The following is a 14,441-nucleotide window of genomic DNA, read 5'->3' as shown; positions in this document are numbered from 1 at the left end:
GTGTTGTATATACAAAATGTATCAAATGATTCCAAAAGCGACTACCGTGGCTGGATATAATCTTGAAGAGGTCTGGTACACTTAGACATCTTTGCAGCAACGGCTTCGACTTCACCCAAGACCCTCAGGATATTACGGCCCATTACATCCTTGAGGTCCTCAGCACCAATTCCACGGTTAGCCAGCTCCTGGATCAAATCTGGATAGTGAGAGACATCCTCAAGCCCTGTGGGAACACCACTCATGCCATCGAAATCAGAGCCAATTCCAACATGTTTGTAGCCGATCAAGTTGCCGATATATTGAATGTGGTCAGCAACATCAGACAAAGTAGCCTTGCCGGATAGATTGACGTAGCCCGGCAAGAAAGTAACCATTATCACACCTCCGTTTGCCTTGAGCATATTAAGCACATCATCTGGTGCATTTCTTGTATGTTTGCAGACAGTAAAGGCGTTGGAATGAGAGAATATAACGGGTGCGCGGGAGGCCTTCAGTGCATCTCGCTGCGTGTCTGCACTGGTATGCGATATATCGACCATCATGCCTATGCGGTTCATCTCACGCACCAGGTCCTTGCCGGCGTCTGACAGACCACCGTGGAGAGGCTCTGCAGGATGCTCGCTATCAGCGTACTTGTTGTGGCAGAAGTGAGTGAGCGTAGCATATCGGACCCCAAGATTGTAGTATGCTCGCAAGATACTGGCACTGTTTCCAATCTGATGAAGGCCCTCGATGCCCATCAGACTGGAGATCTTGCCTGGCTGCCGTGCAAAGTTCATCTTCACGTCTGCTGCCGTCAGGGCGCTGACGAGGGTGTCTGGGTATCGTTGAATGAGCCTCTGAACTAGGTCGATCTGCTGAAACGTGTCATGCACGCTCTTTGAATAGACTGAATCATCATACTTGTCTGATTCTTCCGGGCTGTTGACTCGATTAGCTATGCTTCTCCATTGATAAATATATATCATATAGCAACGCAGGAGATATCCTACCAATCGACATAGACACTCCAGAACTGACCCCCCACACGGCCCTTTTGGAGCCTGGGGAAGTCTACATGCATGGGCAAACGGTCCTCTATGGTGAAGTTCTTCTGATAGATGTCATTCCCATACATCCTGCGAATGAACTCTGGGAAGTCATCGTGCGTATCTGCTCAACGGATTAGCCGGATGCCATGCAAGTGAGATTTATGAACACAAAGCCCAACTTACCTATCAATGGAGACTCTCGCATCAGCTTGTCTACATCGATGGTTCCATTTCCCTGGTTAGCACGGCCATATAAGATGCAGGCATAAAGTGCGCCGGTCAAGCCGAGGAGCTGAGCAAGCCGCAGAGCGATGGTGCGCCAGCCAGGACGTCTCGGGGCTTCTGGACGTTCGACATCGAGCTCTCCATGCAGGAGACTCGCTTTCTTCTCGGACATCTCGTCTTGTGCAAGCTGGATCAGGCGAGATCCAGATGCCGAAGTCGTTCAACTCGTTATGCGGGAGTTTGATCTTTGCAGCCAAAGCAGTCACGACATCCCAAGGCTGCCAACCCGCAAGTCTCAATAATAATGAATATTGATCAACAAGCCTACAAGGCTTTGAGAAAAAGAAAACATTGATGTCAAGCATTTTCGACTTTTTGCGGGGGGAAAGGGCCCTCGGCTGTAAGAAACAAACCCCCTGCTGAAGGGGGCGTCTGGTTACGAGCTGACGGCCATCCAGGCATCTCCAAGGACGAGTGAAGAGTTGGCTACCTGATAGACGAGCCGAGAGACGTTGTTGCAATCGACAAGTTATGACCCGCCCATATATATCATCATGGGGATCAATTCATGTCTGATACTCCAGCTGTTCTCCTGTCGAAGCGTCCCAGCCATTTATCAGGATCCAAATACGACCGACAGGGAGGCCGGGAAGGACGGAAGACGCAGCTCAGATGCTGCGTTCGTGCATGAACCAGACCGCGGATAAAGGCGTCATAGCCGAATGCTTCTTCGACTCATGGCTTTGTCTCACTGGCTGGATACGAATATCCGGCCAACGGCAGCCCGCAGTTCGAGTGCGGATTCCACGGTTCGACCACCCACAAGCCAACGGGCCCCCAGTCATATAACCATAAAAGCAGGCCTGCATTTGCTTCGGAGAAAACAAAGAAGGATAAGCATGAACTAGGCATATATCCAGTTCATCCCCCACTTGGACCCCTCGACGCTGACTGCCGATAGCCCGGAGGACTGCGCCGGCCGGCTAGCTACCAAGTTACACGGCTATATAACTACCGCCGTGGGCCCTTTTTCAGTCTCCAAAAACCCTCAGAGAAAGCACTGAGGAATACCTATCAAGTCAATTGGTAAAGAGGAATAGCAAGGAACACAAGATGCTGAACTCGGCGTCGCTGTTGGCCGTCTCCCTGCTGGCCCAGGCTGCTACGGCAGAGACAGTGCTGGGAGCCTATATCTTCTCCCGCCATGGAGACCGGACGTCCAAGTCGACTCCTCCCACCGTTCTGACTGACTTGGGATACAGCCAGGTCTACTCGTCGGGCAGATACTACCGCGATCGATACATATCTTCCTCGTCTTCTTCGCAGGTGCTAGGTATCAGCCCGAACATCATCTCTCCAGGCGAGATTACGGCCTCCGCTCCCCAGGACGAGGTCCTCCAGAAGTCGGCCCTCGCCTTCTTCCAGGGCCTCTACCCGCCGGCCGGCAAAGAAGCAAAGACGACTCTGCGCAATGGCACCGTCGTCGAGGCCCCCATGGACGGATACCAGCTCGTTGCCATCGAGCAGGTCAAGTCTGGCTCCAACAGCGAGAACGTTGCCTGGCTGCAGAGCGCCAGTGCATGCAAAAATGCTAAGATCAGCAGCAACGACTATTTCGCTTCAAAGGAGTACAAGGACCTGCTAAAGTCATCGGAGGGCTTCTACGAGGATGTTGCTCCTCTGGTTAAAGACACTATTGTTGCGGAGAAGGTCAACTTCAAGAATGCCTATACCGTCTTCGACCTGCTTAACGTTGCTTCCATCCATAATTCATCAGACTCTTTCCCATCTTTGTCCAGCGAAGTTTACAGCCAACTGCAATCCCTGGCTAATATCCATGAATTCGGTCTGGCCTACAATGCCTCAGAGCCCATTCGTGCCGTCAGCGGAGCTCTCTTGGCCGGTGAAGTACTGAATTCCTTCATGGATACAATCAAAGCGCCCAAGACCAAGCCCAAGGTCAACGTCCAATTCGGGGCCTACGCTACCTTCCTCTCGTTCTTCGGCTTGACCAAGCTTCCTACTGCCAACCATGACTTTAACGGCATACCAGACTATGCGTCTACCATGGTCTTTGAGCTCGTCACCAACGCCAGCACTTCTTCTGGCTCCTTCCCGGCTGAATCAGAAATTAGCGTCCGATTCCTTTTCCACAACGGAACTACCATCGCCGGCTCACCTGAGACAGAGCCAACGGCCTATCCTCTTTTCGGCCAGGAGAAGGCCCTACTTCCTTGGTTCGAGTTTGTCTCGCACATGAAGGAGATTGCCATCACTTCTCAGGATCAGTGGTGTCAAGCCTGTGGTACTGCAAGTGAAGGGTGTCCCGGAGCTCCCTCTTCCAGCGGCGCTTCTGGTCATTCTACCTCGTCCAACAGTGACAGTGGTGTCTCCAGGCCAGTGGCTGGTGTTATCGGTGCCTTGGTTACTCTTTCAGTAATCCTCGGTGTGCAGGCTCTAGTCTTCTTCGTTGGCGGGTTCACCATTACACGCAAAAGTAAGCGTGTGAACAGCATCGGTGAAATGAAACAAGGGTCTGTTTGAGAATGAGATGGGAGAGGATAACTATACTTACGAACTGATATGCTCTGACGATTCACGTTCATACGAGTAGTTGAAGCTGTTTGCTACACTAGTTACAGCTATGATTCTATGTTCACACTAAAAACACTTGCACTCAATTGATGCTACTATAGCCATCAACGATATTAATGAAATGATATACATAAATGTTACCCTCAAGCCTTATATACAAATCTTTTATATAGATTCAACTCCTGTAGCCATGGAGCTAGGTACCTAACCTGAGGCCATCCCAGCGGAAGAACATATTTTCCATGGGAATTAATTATTTGTTTTGAGCGTGGTAGATGAGTTTAGGGCCAGCTAGATGCTATGGACGAGAAAGGAGTCTGCATTGATACAGTGCATATGTTCATGAGGATCTGCAAATAGCAGCCGGCCGTCGTTGTGCTGAGCTGGTTAGCCAAGTACGAGCAGGGCAGAAGTCACTTCGAGCTCCCCGGCCAAACCTCCAAAGAACAGCCACATCCCAACATCGCCCTTGCAACGAGAGCTCAAGAACAGCCCTGAAAATCAAACATGTCTGCTCATTACGATACCGAGCCCCCTCCAACAGCCTCCGCGACCCTCCATACCACCGTCGGACCCATACACATCTCCCTGTTTGCGCGACAGACACCGCTCGCGTGCAAGAACTTCCTCCAGCACTGCCTAGACGGATACTACGAGAACACTACTTTCCACCGCGTGGTACCCAACTTCATTATCCAGGGTGGTGATCCCACTGGCTCCGGCTCAGGAGGTTCCTCCATTTACGAATACCCGGAATTCGAGTACGATCCTCGTGATGGCGAAAAGGTCGTGTTTAAAGATGAATTTCACAGCCGGCTGCGATTCAACAGGCGCGGCCTGGTAGGCCTGGCGAAGAGCGAAGATGGTACCTATGGGAGCCAATTCTTTATCACACTGGCGAACGTGGAGAGAGATTTGAAAAATAGCTGTACCATGTTTGGCAGGGTGGAAGGAGAGAGCATATACAAAGTTGCTAGCATTGCGGAAGCAGAGCTGGTAGAAGGCTCTGACCGGCCAATGTATGCTGTGAAGATTATTGGGTGTGAGGTGGATCAGCTAGGCCCATTCGAAGGGCAGCTGAAGCGGAGAGAGCGTATAGCTGTTACAGACAAGGCCTCCGAAGAAGCGGCGCCCGTGAAGGGGAAAAAAAAGAAGAAAGCCAAGGTGGGAAAGGCGCTCTTGAGCTTTGCAGGTGATGAAGAGGATGGAGAGGCCATCGTGCCGACAAAGCCGAAGTTCAATACCCGGCTTGTCAGGGAGGAGGAAGAGGCTGCTTCAGTAGCAAAGAAACAAGCGGAAAGGGAGAGGGCGGACAGGGACATGCATAAACCAGAGCCAGCGCGAGCACTCACAGAGCTTCCTGCTAGGAAAAAGCAAGAGGTACCAAAGGCACCACCGCGGAAGCCAGATCCAAATACACAACTTCCGATACCAGACCCTGAATCACCGTCTCGTCCTGCATCTCCTTCCGGTTCAGAGTCAGAATCACCGCCGCCTCGTCAATCGTTACTCTCCAAAACAAATGCTGAAATCGCCGCGCTCAAGGCGTCTATGAAACGAAGTGCGGCAGCCGCACCTGCGGAGCCAGTCAGGAAGAAATCAGCTCTAGAGTCACTGATACCAGAAACATCAGTACGTGGTGCTAGAAAGAGGACGGCGGCAGGAAGCTCCTCACAAGACGCAATTGCGCTGGATATGTTCAATGCTTTCAAAGCCAAGCTTGAGAACGCAGATTCTGCATCTAAGTCATCCAAATCAAAACGAAGCCATGATACAAGCTCTAAACCTGGGGTGAAGAAAGATACAGAGAGACAATCTAATGACCAGGATGAGGAGGAAGAACAGGTCTGTGATCTACACTTTGTTGCTGGGTGCCTATCATGTCGATCATGGGACGCCCCTGAGTCAGAAAGGGCTGGGGCAGAGGATGATGACGATGACACGGGTTGGATGACGCACACGCTTCAGTTTGGTAAAGATACTCTTGGAAAAGACCTAAGCTGGAAGCAGAAACATCAGGAGAATGATGATTTAGTTGTTATTGATCCGCGGCAGAAGGAGAAAGAGATTACTGGTGCCGGAGGGAGAAAGAGGGAGCGTGAAAGAAAGAGAAAGCTTGAAACGGGGCACGATAGAGAATGGGATCGAAGAGATGTTAAGAAGGCTGGGAATAGTCGCTCATGACTGGTTTGTATGAGTAAAGATATTAATTGAATATAACCAACACTATTAAGGTGTTTTGATACTGCATTTACAATTGGCAGAGGGAAAACATACTGATCTGTACTTCTCCTTCCTAGTAGGCAGGGGCAGGGACAATAGAGTGAGTAGATGTAGATGATAGATCAAAATGAGTAAATTATACACCATTTCAAAAACCAGGTCGGGAAGGGGAAAAGAACGCCCCCAGCAACATTAAACACGGGTTCGATCAGAAACCAGGCGAGACAAGAAGCAAACAAAACGTAGATAAGAACACAGACTTTGATATGCAAATGCAAGACAAAAGACAGGACTTGAAAAGAAAAAAAGGAACTTGATAGGAAACGAACTATCACATAATATACCTTTTCCCCCGGTTTGATAAAAGAAAAGAAAATAGGACGGCGAAGAACAATCAATCCTTCGGATACCACAAACTAAACCAAACCAAACCATTAGGGCCAGGACAGAAAGCCAGATAAGGTAATGGGGGACGGGAGTAGAGAGATGAGATGAAACAGAAAATCGGGAAATAGTTTATGATTTTTTTTAAGAAAAGAAATGGAGAAGGGAAAAAAAGAAAACAAAAAAAATGAAAACGAAAATGAAGAGGAAAGAGGCAGAAGAAAGACGTGTATAAAAAATCATTAAAGAAGCCGACTTTGAGGAACGGGGGAAAACAACAACCTCGATTGGCCAGACCTTACGGAGACAGGTCCTCGGAAACAAGATCAGCAGCGGAAAGAACGCAAGGGAAGAGAGTAACCTTAAAGCAAGGGGTTAGGGGGATGAAGGGAAACAAAGCAACAAGCTAATCTCCGTCTTTCGGTAGAACGGTAAGTAGCATGGAGTTGCTGCGTCGCGATGTAGTTGGCAGTAAATCATGGCAAAACAGGATAAATGGCAAGATAACAGATAGGGGAATGCAATCACCATGGCACGTTAATAGTTTCTCCGTTCAACGAAAACGTTCCCCTTTTGAGGCTCATTATTCGAACTTGGATTCGAAATTGAACTTCACTCCCCTTCTCTTCCTCACTTCATACTCACGGACACGCAAAAAAATGAACTTCCAACGCAAAAAAATGACAAGCGCCTGGCTCAACACGAGGGTAAGAGGCAATATCAAAACGAAAATAAACGATCAAACGCAAAAAAAGGTATATTATTCATCCCATCATCTTCAATCGCTTTCCAATTTCCAGCCATCCAGTCGTTGGAATTGAAGACGGTGTTCAACAAAAAGAAACCTGTAAGCATTGGTATCCATTGAGTTTGGGTCGGATTGGGTTGCCCCGGGGTCGGTCCAGACATCATTTGTGGCAAGTGATGACGGCAACGACTGTAGATTATCAGAATCTAACCATGTCTTAAACCATTATGAAACAAACAATGAAACGCAAGCAGGACAAGTCAGCAAATAGAATCGTCAAAAACTTTTGGGGACTTCCGGTATGGCGGCAAAGGGTAAAAACTGGGGTTGCAGCTCGTTTTGTTCCTTTTCTGCGGCTGTGGGGATCTTGGCTGGTTATTTGTTTTTTTCTTTCTTTTCATCCTCTGAATTTCTGGGGGGTGGTAAGGTCATTTCGTCATCCATCATCGAATCGTAAAGGGGACGCTGGCGTTTGCATTTGGTTGGGATTGAAGGGCTGTTTTCATTTGTTGTTGTCCTCTCTTCCCCTGAACTTAACTGCTGTCTGATATATGAGGGGGATTTGTCGTGGATCTTCCTTTCGGCATGGCGTCGTCAGGTACGTGTTTTTTTTGAATTGAATTGAAATTGTATATTAAATTATATTTCATGGGTTTTAACTCTTTGTATCGCTTATGTCTTTTTCTTCGTGTCGTCGTGGTATAAGGGTCATGGATTCGTTCAGTATGGGCATACAGAGTTATCGATCGACTGGGTCCAGAATCTTCTATTGATTTTTATTTTGTTGGTTCTCCTACTCAACAATGATTTCCACGCCGGGATTGCTCCTTAGCTCATCGCTGCCACGTTGCTGGTGGCTATTCTGGCGACGGAATCCTGGACCTCTCTCCGGAGCAGGGCCTCTAGGTTGTCTCACCGGAACACGTTCCTGGCTTTGGTTTCCGGAATCAAATCCAAGTCCAATGGAGCGGTTAGATCCGATAGCACCAGCACTGGATCCGGAACCATTGTTTGATCCCGCTGTAGTTGTGGGAAGATCAGAAGCATCCCATATACCGCGTGTACGGCGAGGAGAACCGGAGGGTCCAGTGACCGAGGTACCAAGTGATAGGCCGCCCAGACTGTTAACGAGGAGACTGTCATCGACACGCTGAATACCAAGAGATGAACCAGACGGAGTAGGAGTGAGTGTGGGGGTGTTAGAGGCACCACTGGTCCCGGCATCATATGCCTGTTGCTGCTGCTGCTGCTGCTGCTGGAATCGAGCACCGTTAGTTTGCAAGGCAGCTGGGAAGCTAGCAGAAGATGGAACAGGGGATGGAGTAAAAGAACGCAGGTCGGCGAACGACTTAGCAGCACGAAGGTTCTGCGCGTTTGCGTAACCCCCTGGGCCTGGAGAGTCTAGTACGTTCAAGAACGAGGACTGACGCATGCTACTGCCATAAGCTTGCTGTTCATGGCGGGACTCCCCAAAGTCAATGGTAGCCGCACGGGAGAGACCGCGGCGAGCAGCATCGGAAGTGACCGTTGCTGGCATAGCCGGGACAGGAGGGCTGACATTGGCACCGGGGCCAGCGCGGTAGACATGCACCTGACGCTGGTCACCAGTTCCACGGGAAGTGTGAGCAAGACCCATATTATGGGAGATAGTATGCACTATCCGGCGCTGGGCGGGAGTTAAGTTTGTGCCGAAAATGAGAGCTTCTTTGCTCAGGTCCTGTTTGAACAGGAGCAGCTGTGAGTAGTATTGCAACGTCTGTGCGTCGTTCATATCAACCTCTAGAAGTGGATATTAGTACTAGTGACATATATAAGAAGGATTTTGAAGAAGCTACTTGATGACATACCTAGTTTACCTGCGCGCTGGGAGACGGGTGAGGGAGAAGTGGTTGGTAGGTGTGACGCCAACGAAGACATGGAAGTTTGATGTTGCAACTGGGAGGTAGCCATGGGCCTATGCTGTTCTTCGAGCTGGCCTCTACGCTCTCGCTTCTCTCTCTCGATCCTCTCACGTTCCTGCGCGGGGAGCATTTTCTTATACTCAACTCTCAATTTTCTTCCCTGAAGTTCGAAATGGTTTAGCAATTCAATAACAGTAGCCGTCTCCTCCGCAGAGGTGAAGTTTGCAAAAGCAAGACCTCGGAACACGCCATTATCGAAATGATAGTTGAAGGCATATGGCAACGGTAAATTCATTTCAGTCATCAGCTGTATCAACTGCTCCTTCTTCACAGCAAAGGGAATGTTCTTGATAACAATAGCGGTTGGGATGAGTTCATCTTCCGCGTCGTGAGGGTTCTCCGCGCGAATTTGAGGAGAGGGCTGGTGCTGACCAGGCGCTAGAGAGAACGAATTTGGGAGGCTGTTCTGCTGATCCAACCAGGTCTGCTATAGGTTAGAAAAAAAATAATAACCATCGCCTCGCTACTCCATGTCACGAAAATACACTTACCGTGGGAAGAGCGGTGCGTGAACGAACATTTCTCATCCTAGAAGTGGCAGTGGCGGAATTAACTGCCAATCCACCCAGACCAACACTGTTTGCATTCCACGTCTGAGAGCCGGATATATCATATGGATACGAGCCACTCGGCATAGTGGCATTCAACCTATCCAACGGATTTGTATCGTAACGGCCAAGCGGAGGCTCCTCGTACAGAGCGGAAGACATGGGCCCGTAGGCGTCAAACTGGCGAGAGGGCTGACGGCGAAGCTGCTGTGGTGGGTGACGGTGGGAGCCAGGAGATCGAGAGGCAGACGAATTGTACATATCCTGGTAACCACTCATGATGGGCAGTGAGCGATGTTTCAGGAGATGGGGAGGATGATAAGAGATGGGACGGATGTATTGGACAGCTGCAAGATCTGGCTAGACCTTGTGGAATAAAGAGACTAAGCTGCAGGTCAGGCAGGGGTGCGAATGAAAACGAAAACAGGCCGACGCGCAGGGCAACGAGGTCTGTCTAAAAGTGTATCAAGCGGGTGGCGGAGGTCATCAGTTCGTCGAAAACGTCAAAGTCGTCAAGACAACGAAGTAGAGGCAGAGAGCAAGCATAAGCTAGCCAGAGAGTTGAGTCGTCTGCATGCGCACTTGTATTTTTTGTTTCCGGGATAAGAAAAAATAAAGAGGCAGCAGTTCCTGGCCGGAAGCGAAAAGATAGCAAAGTTGTACAGCAGGACTGTCTGTCTGATCTCCTTGGACGATATCTTCTTCTCCGCTCCGTATGGGGCTCAGTCAACGAGTGCGAGAGGGATGGAAGGTGTTCGGTGGTAGGAAAATGGCGACTTTTCTCCCGTCTTTCTCCCTTGACTAAAACCAGGTCAACACGGCCAAATAGCGAGTAGGCAGCTGGCCAAAGTACCGAGAAATGCGTCTCTGGGTCAAGACGCGGGGCTGCTCAGGCGGATGGACAAAGCACAACCGGCCGATCGAGCTGGCTGAGGCTGCCTGGTTTACGAGGGCGCAGAGCCGTCAGGAAAGGGTCAGGACTCACACCTCCAGGTTCGACGAGCGAAAAGCGACGAGCCTCGCCGGCGAAAGAGACAGACTCAAAAGGGAGATATATCAAGCACGACAGCAAGCTGCAGCAGTGTTCTGGCAGAAGATGCAGGTGGTGAAGGAGGAGGAGGAGGAAGAAGTGAGAGAGGTGAAGTCGAGGTGGAAGTTGGTGCAGGAAGAAGAGGAAGAAAAAAAAGACGACGAGGTCCTAGGGCGGTCACGACGGCAGTAAAAAAAAAGGTGGTGGTGGTGGTGGTGGTAATACCGTTACGGAAGACTAACAACCACCCACTTGCCCACCAAAAACCACACGGACACAGCAGAGCAAACGACGGCAACGGGAGGGCGATGAGCAGAGAAAAGATGGTGAGCCGACCTCAGCGATGAAGGCAGACGTGCTAATTATGAGTATTACAGCCTCTCTCCCCGCGGTATCGCCCCTTTACAACCCGCTGGAGCCAGCTTCGCTCTGCCCGTATAACTATCCAAACGCTCAGCCGAGATGATTCAGGGCCAGACGCTGTTTGAGACTCGTCCAGGGGTGGCTATGCCACCGTATTCTGGAAGTCTTGATGTCTCCGTATCCGACTCTTCTGTCTCTTCTTTGCCCCTTTTCTCCCTACTTTTTTTTTTTCCTTAGTTCCCCGACAGGAGGAACGGAGGGCTGCTCAACTACTCCGTACACCAATTCCATCCACAGAGACAACCCAAAAAGACAGAAAAAGAAAGCATGCTAGAGACGGGCCTCAACCCAAAATTATGTTGTCGACCAACAACAGATCCCTGAAGGGCGGGTTCAAACGTTAGTTGGCGTATATCGATAGTTCGATGCAGCCGACTGGATAGCTGGAAGAGCAGAAGGCAAAGGAAAAAGGGAGAAAGACGATTTGAAGCTCGCCTCCTCTGTTAATCCTTTTTTTCTCCCTCATGGCAAGTAAGGCCTGTTCGCTTGTTTCATTCGTTTAAGCCTGTCTGCAACGCCCGCCACGGCCACTTGACCATGTCCGTCGGGCCCTGGTGGTGAATGTGACCAGTTCCAAGATGGTCGCCCCGGTGGCACTGGGTGATAGCTACCACTTGTCATTTCTCTCCTTTCATTCCTTCTATATGCATACACTTTTAGCTACACTCCAAGGGAGACCGCTGCTATCAAGACCTGATATTGAGCCCTTCGAAGCTTGAAGCTGCATACCAGCACGGAGTATGGGCGCCTAATGTCTTGCTTTTAATAGCTCCCGCGTCTGTATCATCCAGTCTCTTTGCTAGACATCCATGCTGTGTCTGCTCTCTTCAACTAGGGCGCACCATACAACCAAAAAGAAACTACCAGAAAGCTCTGAGTACTAATAGTGTTAATAGTCCTCTCAAAACACGACGATCACCCTCAAGGCTCGGCCCATGCATACGATCGCGCAATAGTTTAATGCATGAGCCTGGAGACAAGTAGGAGGGTGCTTCATAATTATATATACATGAACAGACTCCTGCCCGCCACGACTCAATATCACAAGCATCACCCATCTCCTCGACCATCTCCATCCATAGTTCTGCGGTGCAACTCAATGTTTGGGAACTTTACCAGGGGAGAACACCGTTCTATTCCATCTCGACCTTGCTAGATCTTGGATATATACGCCACAACCTTGCGTACCAGACTGGTTAGTGACCAGAGCACCGTTCGCATCATGTGCTTATGTGTCGCACAGCATCAGAGAAAAACACGGCGTTCATGGACGCCTATCGATAGGACTACCCGGGTAACTGGGCCATGCAACCCCGACTTCGCATGATTTTTGTTTTGCTTCCCCCAAGCAAATTCGACGTAGTACGACCAAAACAAAAGGAGTGGTTGACCTACCATATTACAAAAAAGAAAATATTACGTGATCTCAAAGGGAAGACGTGGTTGCGTTGCCATGACAATTAAGTGTACCTAGAACTGACAAGGTGCTCGATATTCAGTCCGCTCTACTCTTAAGCTTACAGAGAAGCTATCTAGGTAAGAAGTAAGCTTGAAGGTAGGGTTATTTAATACACATATAAAATATGTAATCAACTCACTTCCGTAAATGATGCTTCAGTACTATAAAGGGTTTGTGTCGTCTGCCTCGGTATTTGATTGGTGATTAATCTAGCTTGCCCCGAAACATCCCACATCTGTGTCCCAATGTGATATGCATGTGAGAATGATCAATAAGTTCAGGTACACATCACTAGATCGGGCTCATAAAACGAGGCTAACGAGAAGCTCCAGCTTTGACTTAATTTTACAAATGGCAGATGGAGCGAGAAGAATGGAGAAGGTATCCAAGGTGCAAGATTTATCATATAATTGTCTCGTCCGATACTTGTGGAGAGTAAGCTCACGAAGTAGAGTCGTCGCTCCCTAGAAGAACAAGAAAGCTGCCAATGAACTCATTCATTCTTCCTCAAGCTTCCGGGGGAAAGGTCCAATGAATTTAACTGGGTATTTTGACAGATCAGCCTTTCCCGGAGAAGTCTCGGGTGATTGAATACGCTCGATAACCAGCTCGTTGACTTCCAGCCAACTATACATGTAAAGCGGTCGTTGAAACACCAAATATGACGCGGTGAAAGATCGCCATGCGTAAATTTGATGCAGCCTTTAAGACGCAGATCATCGAAAGGGCCATAACCTGCATAATCTGTTGAACCAACAGCCCCGGTTTGATTTTGGCTCTAGTGGATGGAGTTCATCCATGTGGCCGTAGGTGAGTGGGGGGCCTTCTTTTCTTCCATGGATATGGGAATATTCGACATGGGGGGCGCCGGGACATCGTTTCATCATGTGTAGCACGTACCATAAAGCCAGTTAGCTCCTTACGACCGAAGGATTTGCTGTACAGTATTTTTGCAATAAAATCAATTGCATATGCTTCGGCTGGGATATCATACCGTCGGTATTTGACAGTGCAATTAGAATTATGCTCGGCACCTCGAAGCGCCAACCCAGGTATAAAATATCGGGCAAGACTGATAGCTCAAGGGAAAGGTCTGGTCTGGACCAAGAAGCGAGCCGCGACGGCGAAGTGGGAGACGAGATTCCAATGTAGTATAATTTCTTGAATTATATTGGAGCCTAGAAGTATATGAAGGGCCTAAGTCAACTCATTAAGGGAGATTTAACAAGTGTGCCTAGGAATGATTGATGAGGATTTATATCAGGGGTTGCAAAGAAACTCTTGCTTGGAATTAACGAAGCGGCTATTTCACGTGATAGTTACACGCATTTCCAAGGTTCTAATGTGAGCTAATTAGTATCAATTGTCGACGCCGAAGCCTAATGAAAATAAACGTTACAGAGTTGGAACAGAATACATAAAGGGGTGTTTTGCGGTTCTGCTTTCTCCTTTCGAAGTGGAAGAACTTGACTATCTTTCTAGAACGACCGTTGAACACGGGAAGCGAATGGATATCCCGTTTTTTAGGCCGGTTTTGATCCACAAGCGGCGCTTACTTAGTTCGCCGCTTAGCTCAACCTTATCACTACATGCGCTCGTGTCTCCTTTCACCCTTCAGCGATATTTATGCATGCGTGCCTCATTCTATGAGAATCGATTAAACTAGTTCTAGAGGTAGTAGAAGAATTATACTGGGCCATGTTGTCTGCTGTGTTGATCGGAATGCCGTGGCGAGGCGGATTGGCCGTTTCGCCGCCTGAAAAAACATCCCATACCCTTAACCTTAACAGTAAGACATTGATGGCCTGCTG

General features: G+C 49.0%; 5 protein-coding genes across 5 annotated transcripts; 3 read left to right on the top strand and 2 right to left on the bottom strand.

Moving 5' to 3' along the window:
• Positions 1 to 41: 41 nt before the first annotated feature.
• ARB_00843 (uncharacterized protein) lies at positions 42 to 1,431 on the bottom strand (the record flags this gene model as incomplete). Its single annotated transcript, XM_003012914.1, has 3 exons — positions 42 to 924; positions 996 to 1,155; positions 1,218 to 1,431. 3 exons carry the CDS (start codon positions 1,429 to 1,431, stop codon positions 42 to 44), a joined length of 1,257 nt encoding a protein of 418 aa, XP_003012960.1.
• Positions 1,432 to 2,372: 941 nt separating this feature from the next.
• Positions 2,373 to 4,062, top strand: ARB_00842 (uncharacterized protein; the record flags this gene model as incomplete). The annotated part of the gene is made up of 2 exons (XM_003012913.1): positions 2,373 to 3,756; positions 3,956 to 4,062. The coding sequence occupies 2 exons, from the start codon at positions 2,373 to 2,375 to the stop codon at positions 4,060 to 4,062; spliced, it is 1,491 nt and encodes a 496-aa protein (XP_003012959.1).
• Positions 4,063 to 4,361: 299 nt separating this feature from the next.
• On the top strand, positions 4,362 to 6,038 carry ARB_00841 (uncharacterized protein; the record flags this gene model as incomplete). Its single annotated transcript, XM_003012912.1, has 1 exon — positions 4,362 to 6,038. The coding sequence occupies one exon, from the start codon at positions 4,362 to 4,364 to the stop codon at positions 6,036 to 6,038; it is 1,677 nt and encodes a 558-aa protein (XP_003012958.1).
• Positions 6,039 to 8,002: 1,964 nt separating this feature from the next.
• ARB_00840 (uncharacterized protein) lies at positions 8,003 to 9,997 on the bottom strand (the record flags this gene model as incomplete). Its single annotated transcript, XM_003012911.1, has 3 exons — positions 8,003 to 8,988; positions 9,057 to 9,597; positions 9,662 to 9,997. 3 exons carry the CDS (start codon positions 9,995 to 9,997, stop codon positions 8,003 to 8,005), a joined length of 1,863 nt encoding a protein of 620 aa, XP_003012957.1.
• A 580-nt stretch (positions 9,998 to 10,577) lies between these two features.
• On the top strand, positions 10,578 to 10,940 carry ARB_00839 (uncharacterized protein; the record flags this gene model as incomplete). The annotated part of the gene is made up of 1 exon (XM_003012910.1): positions 10,578 to 10,940. One exon carries the CDS (start codon positions 10,578 to 10,580, stop codon positions 10,938 to 10,940), a length of 363 nt encoding a protein of 120 aa, XP_003012956.1.
• Positions 10,941 to 14,441: the final 3,501 nt, after the last annotated feature.

The sequence above is a fragment of the Trichophyton benhamiae genome (genome assembly GCF_000151125.1).
Source record: "Trichophyton benhamiae CBS 112371 chromosome Unknown contix00201_1.exp, whole genome shotgun sequence".
NCBI classification, from domain to species: domain Eukaryota; kingdom Fungi; phylum Ascomycota; class Eurotiomycetes; order Onygenales; family Arthrodermataceae; genus Trichophyton; species Trichophyton benhamiae.
The sequence above is the reverse complement of the archived record's forward strand: the minus strand, read 5'-3'. Positions and strand labels throughout refer to the sequence as shown.